The sequence below is a fragment of the Rutilus rutilus genome (genome assembly GCF_951802725.1).
Source record: "Rutilus rutilus genome assembly, chromosome: 15".
Lineage (NCBI taxonomy): Eukaryota > Metazoa > Chordata > Actinopteri > Cypriniformes > Leuciscidae > Rutilus > Rutilus rutilus.
The window spans coordinates 8,855,841-8,865,473 of NC_140220.1; the positions used below are offsets into that span (position 1 = coordinate 8,855,841).

Below are 9,633 nucleotides of genomic sequence, written 5' to 3' on the forward strand. Positions count from 1 at the left end.
ATTTGTTGTATTAAAATACCATTCTGGGGCAGGGACTAACTAACTAATTAAAGGAACACTCCACCGTTTTTTGAAATAGGGCTTATTCACCTTCTTTCCTACATTTAGATAGGTGGGCAAATGCATTTTTGTCTCAGTGCATGTATTGTTTTAGTTTGACAGGGTCAGCGCTAGCTTAGCTTAGCATAATGAATGGAATCCTTTGTTGCCAGCTAGCATGTCCTGAGTAAAAGTGATATAAAAAATAAAAAAAACCAACCTAATTACTTCTTGTGGCCTGCGTATTCACAACGAGTACAAATAGTGATGCAGATTAACACTAGGCGATTTCCTAGGCAGATATTGACTTATATATTAAGGACTATATTAGGGGGAAGCACAGGCGAAGCACTGCTACTTGGGCGTGATATCTCTGCACCCAAGTAGCAGTGCTTCGCCTGTGCTTCCCCCTAATATAGTCCCAAGTCAATATCTGCATAGGAAATCGCCTAGTGTTAATCTGCATCACTATTTGTACTTGTTGTGAAAACGCAGGCCACAAGAAATAATTAGGTGGGTTTTTTTTATTTTATATATTACTTTTACTCATGACATGCTAGCTGGCAACAAAGGATTCCATTCATTATGCTAAGCTAAGCTAGGGCCGACCCTGTCAAACTAAAACAATGCATGCACTGAGACAAAAATGCATTTGCCCACCTATCTAAATGTAGGAAAGAAGGTGAATAAGCCCTATTTCAAAAAACGGTGGAGCGTTCCTTTAACTGCTAGCTAAGTACACAATATCATAATAAATAGCAATTATTTTTATATAAATTATTTTTGCTATTCTGTTTGGTGATACTAGAGGTTCTGTGGAATACTTGATTCTGATTGGTCAATCGCGCCATACAGCGGTATGTCATAACACAGGCTTATCCGGGTTACTGAAGTCAGCAGCGCTATTTGCTTGCTAGGAACGGATTTTCTTTGTGGAAGTTTTGCATTTGGTGAGCTAATGAAATATTAAACCTCAGCCAAATCAATATTTTGTGTACAGTTTTTTTAATTATGCCATCCAGTATCGTGGACTCGCTCTCTCTTGTTTCATTCAATGCAGCAGCTGCCATTTATTGTTTTGTACACTATTGGATTATAAGATACAAACAGTTTTAAAACAGTTTAATCTGAAATCAATATCTCCTATCTCCATAATTATTTATCTGGCGAAATGCTGTGTTATAAGTGGTATGACTGTATACTAGATCTCTTAAATGTCCGTCTAGTTTGAACTTGCCGCGCTAGCAACTGCTCTCTCAATTTTGCGTTTAAAAACCTAATAAAATATTTAAACTCAGATCAATATTTTGTGTCTAATTATTTACTTGTGTGGCAAGTGGCCATGTAATAAGCGGGATAATGTACATCCAGCCGGTTGTTATCTCAGAATAAACCCCCTTCAGGCTGATGCAAGATCATCCTCATCACCCTGTGGGGGGTTTATTCTGAGATAACAACGGGTTATCGGTTATGTACATTATCCCTTATACCACTAAAAGTGTAAATTATTCAATGTTATCTCACGATCAATTCGTATGAGTGAGTAAAAGGTGTCTAATTCGAACAAATTCGTACAACCTCACTCAAACGAATTCATACGATTCGTCTAAAGCCCAGTGATGGGTAGGTTTAGGGGCGGGGTCAGAGGTAGGTCATTCATACGAATTCTTACGGGGTCAGAGGTATAGGTCATTCATACGAACTCCTAAAATATGTGCGATTTAGCAAAAATCTTACGAATTTGTACAAGTGAGGTTGTATTAATTCGTATGAATCTGCCACCACGTAAAATTATGAATTGCCGTGAGATCGAGTTGAATTATTATTTATTTTATTGGAATACCCCTGTGCTGGAGTACAATCTTGCATCTTTATTCTCATCACTTCTAAACCCTTTTGCAGGTCAATATGAAACATGCAGGTCTGATGAAATCGGGTGCAATGAGGAGGAAAAATGACTGGCATTGTGATGCGAATCATGGATGTTTTTCCGTACGCGCGTGTGTGTTTGTGTGCGCGTGCGGAGCCCACGCTGGGAGAAGGTTGACGCAGACACATTCTGTCCTGTTTAGTGCACCGCCATGTCACCTCAGGGTTCAATCCTAGCTCGTCGTCTCTGAACAGCTATCACATAAAAGACACTGTGATGACATCTGTGACCTCCTTATCTCACAATAGCGGGGTTTTATATCATCCAGATTTACATCTAAATGCTGCCTCCCTGAATAGCTTCTCAAGTCCTTGAAATGAGACAAGACTTTGCCAAGGGTCTGAATAAACTATCTTTATCTCTATCTATGGTGCAAAGGCGAGAAAAAAAAAGCATTGTGTTTTGCAGACAATTCCATCAGCGGTGCACTGAACGTCATGCTAAAAGTGGAAGCTACATAACTAGTTATTGCATTAAATAAGCAAAGCAACCAATATATTATTAAGAGCAGATACAGAAACCTTTAAACAAATCAAGGTTCAGTTTTTAGATTTTAGGGATGGGAATTGGGAATAATTTAATGGTTTTGGTTATGATTCCTCTTAACGATTCCGGTTTCTTAACCATTTCATTAACTATTATTTTTGTTTTTGTAAGGAATCAATATTTGGCGAAAAGTTTTGCTGTAGGCTATGTTTTTGATTCACTAAAAAGAACCAACCCATGAGACTACACTGGCTGTGTGTGTTGTATGTTTTTGAAAAAGCCCAACTCGCGCAATCGAACATTTGATCTGTCTGTTTCGTGCTGTGTATATTGCAGAGGGAACTGGATAAATATTTTGAATGTTCCGATTTAATCTGACTTCTGACCTGTAATGCAGCCTGAATCATAATCATGCACTGTTTGTTTATTGCCCCCCCCCCCCCCCCCCCCCCCCCCCCCCCGACTGAGCCTGGTTTCTCCCAAGGTTTTTTTTTTTTTTTTTTTCTCCATTCTGTCATGGAGTTTGGATTCCTTGCCACTGCCGTCTCTGGCTTGATTAGTTGGGGACACTTAATATTCAACAATATTACTGAACTGCCTACATTGACACCATTGTATTACAGAACCAAACTGAGCTGGACGATAAAGTCACTTCCCCTTCCCTTTTCTCCAGAGCTTCTGTACAGATAAATGACCTAAATTAATCTTTTTTTTACAAGAGAGATGAATCAACACTGAACACTGTACAGCCAAAACAAACTATGTTGCATTAGTTTCCTGTTATCAATGTAAAGCTGCGTTGAAACAATCTGTATTGTAAAAAGCGCTATATAAATAAAGGTGACTTGACATGCATACAAATATATACTACAGAACACATTGCTGTTAGTCCCGCCCACAAACTCACACCATTGGTTGAGCCAGTGCCACAGTGGATGTTGTAGTAATTTGCTAGTGTAATTTTAAATTTGAAAATAAAAAATAAAATAGGAGAAGTTTACTAAGAATCTTTTGTAAATATACATTTAACATTTCCGGTCTCTTAGCGAATACGGACCATACTGACTAGCCCAAAATTGAAGTGTTCCTTCAAAAAGCTTTATGAAAGATAATGCAGATTTTTTCTTATCATCTCAGTCTTTTTTTATTTATTTCACATTTCACTGTCTGTGAAATAAAAGACAAAAAGGAAGCGACAAAAAAAGGAAGAAATATAGAGCCGATGAGCCTATAATGATGAAAAATAATGCAAAGTAGAGAAATTCTTTCCCACCGTGAATGATTTAAAAACTAATTTAGAAAAAGAAATGACTTTTTGTGAGCCATACAGATGTGGGTTCTGGAAAAAGGAAAGCAATAAACCAGCAGGTTGCGAAACGCGAAAATGTGATGCATAAACTTATCTATAAAACCAAAACATTCACTTTTATAGCATTCCCTGTCAGACACCCAATGATTTTACAGTTAGCTAATGTCAGATGAAACAACTCTCTGACAATGATCTCCAAATCATTTAGTCTTATTTAAGGTACAGTAAAACTAGCATTACTAACCTGCCATGATAGACATTTGGGCCGCTTCATTGGGAAATAATCCGTCAGCACAGGCACAGACTTAAAGAAGCGTTCGTCTCCCTAATAGACGTCAGGTTTTGTTCCTCCTCATATGAAGAGATCTGTAGCTGTTGGTGAGAGGAAGCAGACCCAGCAGTAAAGGATTGGACAAAACTGCATCTTAATGGGTAATTTAAAAGAACTGCTGATGAAGTCATTAATACTTAAAGACAGTCTGCCTGGAGTGCAATAGCAAGCAGCGCTAAATGGCCATAATGGGAGGAGAGGTCAGGCCCTGATTCAAATGCTTTTGGAGAACAGGAATTTGGGGAGAAAAAAAAAAGAAAAAAATAGGCCTAATGGGTTCTGTCATTGTGTTTCACATGGGAGGGGTGTTATGGATGTTATGAGTGCATCAAACCCTAGTGTTATGCCATGCCAAACCCAATCATAATTTAGTCTTGTCACTTCTAACCGGCCATCTGGATGCTTGCTGTAGCAACAACAAAGCCATAAACAAGGAAGAATATGAGTAACACACAGCAAACTAAGCTTTGCGTTTAATGGCGGGTATTTATGCGATCATATAATTCATATTAATGTGATGTACAAATAAGGATCTCTCTTTTTTTTCCCCCCACAACAGTTTTAGATTTTGAATGGGTTTTAGCTTAGAAGTTTTCAAGTTAAATAAGGTCTGTGTGTGGTTAACATTACTTGAAAATTCACATTATGTTTTATAACAATAATTGTAAAGACATTGCTATCAAAAACAGATGCTACCATTCAAAAGTTAATTTCATTCAGGCTGCATGTAAAAGTAAATACATTTATAATTTTACAAGAGAATCCTGAAAAAAAAAAAAAAATTCATGGTTTCTATAAAGATATTAAGCAGCACAACTGTTTTCTTAAAAGCATCCCAGAACTTTCCGAAATACTAACAGAAATGAAAGACTTTGCCTTTAGATTAACTTTATATTTTCTTACCTGGCTGATACTTCTAGCTCTGACGCCATCGCATGCCGTCTTCATCCAGTACGTTGGAAATCGTCACATCCGTTTTTTTGAATCGCGAAATTAAACCCTTTACATTAGTTTACCGATTGATAATTAAGTATAGTGGAAAATGATACAGGTTAAGTTAATTAAAAGCAATACAATAGTGTTTTGGTGGTAAAAGAAATATATGTGTGTTACTTAAAAAAGATTTGGGTAAAAAGTTTCTTGAGCAACCAGCATATTAGTTCCTGAAGGACGATGTGACAGCTTTGCCATCACAGAAATAAATTAAATCTTAAAATATATTAAAAAGAGAACAGTTAATTTTAATTTTAATCTTCATGTTTCACAATATTGCAGTTTTTACTCTATTTTTGATTAAATAAATGCATCCTTGCTGAGCAAAGACTCTTCTTTTCTTACTGACTAGGACTACAAATAGCCTACCACAATAATGTGGAATGTAGCAACATACAAACAACTGACATTTTAAAAGCACACAATGAATTTAAAATTCATGTTTGTGTGTAATTTGTTGTGGATCAAAATTGTACTCATTAATCAGAGAACACTGTTTTAACAACTCATATTTTGAGATATATATGGCAATTCTGAATATGTTATCTGGGCTTCCTACATTTATGGTACTTTTTGTGTTTTTCAGAGATTGACATGGTCATTTTGAAATGTTGTGTGGAAAGAGTTATGTGAACACTTAAAATTTCTACTTGTGTTCCACTGAAAAATAACAGCATGAATGTTTTGGAACGACATGAGGCAAGTAAATTATGACTTTTAATTTGTCACTTTTTGGGCTAAGTTATTTCTTCAACACAGTCGGATAAGCTTTACTCTCTCCTTGTAATGTTTTTGTCCTTTAAAAATAAATTACAGTGAATTTGTTTCTTGAATATTAACATACCGTAGTAGTGATGTGAACAAAATAGAGACCTTTATGAGTTTATATTTTTGTGTGTATTAGATTTAAAAGTAAAATTCAAAATTAACTATGTTATGAAAAATTTAAATGGAGCTTTTTTAATGAATAAGATAAGATAAGATGAGATAAGCCTTCATTGTCTCCTATTGGAGAAATTCGTCTTGGGCATTCGAAAGAACAATGGCGACACATTGCGTATAACACACACCCAACACACAGTTAACCTACACAAAACATGCTCATAATTATCCCATCCAGAACTTCAGTTAACATCCAACAACCCCATAACTTTCCTCACATTCACAGAAAACAGAAGAAATTTAGTAGTATCTTATTTAGTAGTATTTGTCACACATACATCACTGCAGCTAATACACACACCCACACACACACCTTATCTGTTATTATTAATTAATTGGATTGAAAGCGGCACAAATGAGAATTTATACCTGTTAAGCTTGCAGTTTGGTAACCTGTCCTGTACCTTCTGCCTGAAGGCATCAGCTCATACTCATTAAACAGGACGTGCTTTGGGTCGTTGGTGATTTTGAAACCCTGTTTCCTCACCGCCTCCTCGAAAAGCTCCTGAAGAGTAATAGGTGGCATTTGGCCAATTATTTTCCCAGTTTATACATTTTTGGAGACGTGATTTTAATTTAACGGACAGGTTACCAAACCAAGCCACAATACCATACCGAACAATAGATTCAATGGCTGCCTTGTAAAACAGTAACATGATATCCTTGTCCATTCCATGAACTCTAAATCGTCTTAAGAAATATAGACGCTGACATATCTTTGAGCAAACATACACTTGATGGAACCACTGCAACTGACAATCCAATTGTATACCTAAATACTTATATGTTGTTACCTGCTCAACGAGTACACCTTCAATTTGAAGTGTGCTGTGATCTCCTAGACCTGGGGTCAAAAATCATTTCTTTGGTTTTATTTACATTAAGGAGCAAGTTATGCCTATTGCACCACTTCACTACCTCCTCTATCTCCTGTTTATAAATAGAAATGTCCGAATTTTTTGTAACTAGACTAAGTATGGCCGTATTATCTGAAAAAGTAATAATGTGGTTATTTCTATTGATATTTCTTCAATCATTTGTGTATATTATAAAAAGTAATGGAGAGCTTACACAGCCTTGAGGGGCACCTGTACTTGTGTTCAGAGTATCAGAAAGAGTAGAGTTCACTCTTACCTGCTGCTTCCTGTCTGTCAGAAAAGAACCACAGGGGCGTCGGACAAGGGATAAAACCAGTACTGATTACAAGGGACCCAAGGGGAGAGAGGGCCCTTGAAAAGTCTGGAATATATTTTATTTTACCTGGATATTTTCATTTCCTAATTAAATTTCATAACGAATGTCAGATGAAATGTAAAGTTAGTGTATTAGCTGAATAACTTGGTTGACTGACTGACTACATTTTGTATACAAAAAAGTAAAGACTATCTAAGGTCTCACAGTCCCACCCCTTGCTAATGTGCCAAATGGTTTAGTCCATCTGCACGCATTTTGTTTATGTTAGTTAGTTGAGCATCTGGTGGAGCGTAGAAATGCGTTCTCAAAGAAAGCCAAATCAGGCCACCAAAAAAGAAAGGAAAGACAGGAGAAGGAAAGAAAACAAAATGAGGGATATGGGGGCCCATCAGGACTGCCTATGCATAGGGCCCGGGATCTTGTGCTACGCCCCTGAAGAACCATACCATCTAATAATGAAGGGGTTCACTTCCATCTGTTGTAATTTACATAACATTGTCTGAGGAAGAATACAATTAAATGCAGAGCTGAAGTCTATAAATAATAATCGAACATAACCTGATGGATTTTCAAGGTGCTTTAAGATAGAGTGTACCGTTGTGATTAAGGCAAATTGGTAAGGGTCCAAGAGATGCTGTACCTCACTCCTTAAATTACCAACCAGCGTTCTAATGATAAAATATAAGGCTGGTCTAACACAACGCAGTGAAAAACATCAGATAAAACATTGGTGAGACTTAAACCATCATCACCCACAGCTCAACAAGTCAGGAGCAAGTGTGCTAAATGCCATTTTTATGTGAGTGAACCCATTTATTAATTTCCTTAAGAATTCATTCAAGTGAATTTAATTTAACCCAGATAGCAAATTGTTATTGAGCCGAATCTGGTTGAATTTTGGCTGCGAATTTGGCCCAGATACCACATGGAATTACAGCCCAAGATTGGCCCAAAAGCTACTTGCCGAAAGTAAACCAGATCCATGCTGGAGGCATACCAAAACTCACCCACATCTTCTTCCATGTCCCCTGAAATCAGCCATGACTGGCCCACAACAGTGCCAGATTCCCCAGATGTCAGCCAGAAATGAGCCAAACTGCCCCCACCTTTACCCCAGAAGTCACCCACAACTGGACCAATATTATGCCCGAATCCCCAAAACTGAGCCAGAAATAATATTCATATATTGTGAAATGTATAATAATAAAAAAAGAACAACACAGAAACCAAGCAAATGCAAAGTATGACGAGTTTTATTGATTTTGATTTGAAATCTCAGCCAAATAAACAACAGCAAAATAAAAAACAATGTGAAAATGTGTCAATAAAAACACAAAACAATGCACAAATAACAGAAACCAAAACAAATTTGTTAAATAAGTGACAATGAAAATAAAATGTATATTTACAGATGTGCAAATGCAATGTGTAAAGTGTTTTGATACTGAGCATAGAGCATAATCATAGATCAGGACAATATAAGAAAAGAACAATTTTAATATAAGAAAGTACAAAAAAATTTTTTTGCCTTTCTCTGGGTAACCCTAGTTATGCTGGTCTCGTCCACGGCACCAATCCATAAAAGCCCATCCTAAAAGCTAGCCGGATATTGATAGTGACTCATCTGGGATTGCTCCTGCTGGCTAAATTGCAAGCGTTCCATCATTGTAAAGTCCACAATATTATTTGAGTTGTATAAAGATTTGGCCACGCGACATGTTCTTTGCCAATATATCCCTCAGAATTGAATGCGGCCCAATACCGTTGGATGTGTTCATGTGTAATTAGAGTTGACAGGTCTGCAACATCCCATATTAAAGTGCTGAGATGGGCAGCCCAATGCATCACTGATTCCCATTCAAGCAAAGTACGCCGGACACCTGAATGGAGCCGCATACCTACCACACTTTCTTTGTTCAGAGACCGTACCATCAATTAAAAGCACTGCATTGCAGACGCTCTACTGGCATTCATTCATTTTCAAAGCACTCTGCTAAAAGGCGCCACTAAGAGTGTCACAATGAAAGTTCAACCAATCTCTCTCTCAAGTTCACCGGCAGCTAGCAGAGCTTGCTGACACCTATCAATAGAAGCAGACGTGGATGCCTCGGGATAGAAAATGTGCTGAAACACTAGGCTGTAAATGTACACTTTAAACGTGTAGGATAATTGCAGAGGTTGTGAAAACGGCCTCATTCGGTGCATGGTAATGTGTTATGTCTGGGCTGATGGGTCAGCTGTGTTTGCAAATATGAGCAGTAAACTGAGTGAACCACTCTATGGTTGTTTAGACTCACAGCTCGACTGTTAAAGAAATAAATCTCCTAAATATGACATTTATGTCATTTACGGAAGAGGATTAGGGACAAGCAATAAAAAAAATAAAAAAATCTTAAGATGGTTATAATG

The 9,633-nt window shown here is 37.2% G+C and overlaps 1 protein-coding gene across 1 annotated transcript in view; it reads right to left on the bottom strand.

Annotated features, from left to right (window-relative positions):
* The window catches only part of trdn (triadin), a 62,867-nt gene extending 57,785 nt beyond the window's left edge, over positions 1-5,082 (bottom strand). The window contains exons 1-2 of the mRNA XM_084431562.1: positions 4,999-5,082; positions 4,009-4,136 (exon numbers count right to left, since the gene is read on the bottom strand). Of these exons, the coding sequence (XP_084287688.1) occupies positions 4,009-4,024 (16 nt within the window). The 5' untranslated portion in view covers positions 4,025-4,136; positions 4,999-5,082. The remainder of the gene's footprint in view (positions 1-4,008; positions 4,137-4,998) is intronic.
* Positions 5,083-9,633: the final 4,551 nt, after the last annotated feature.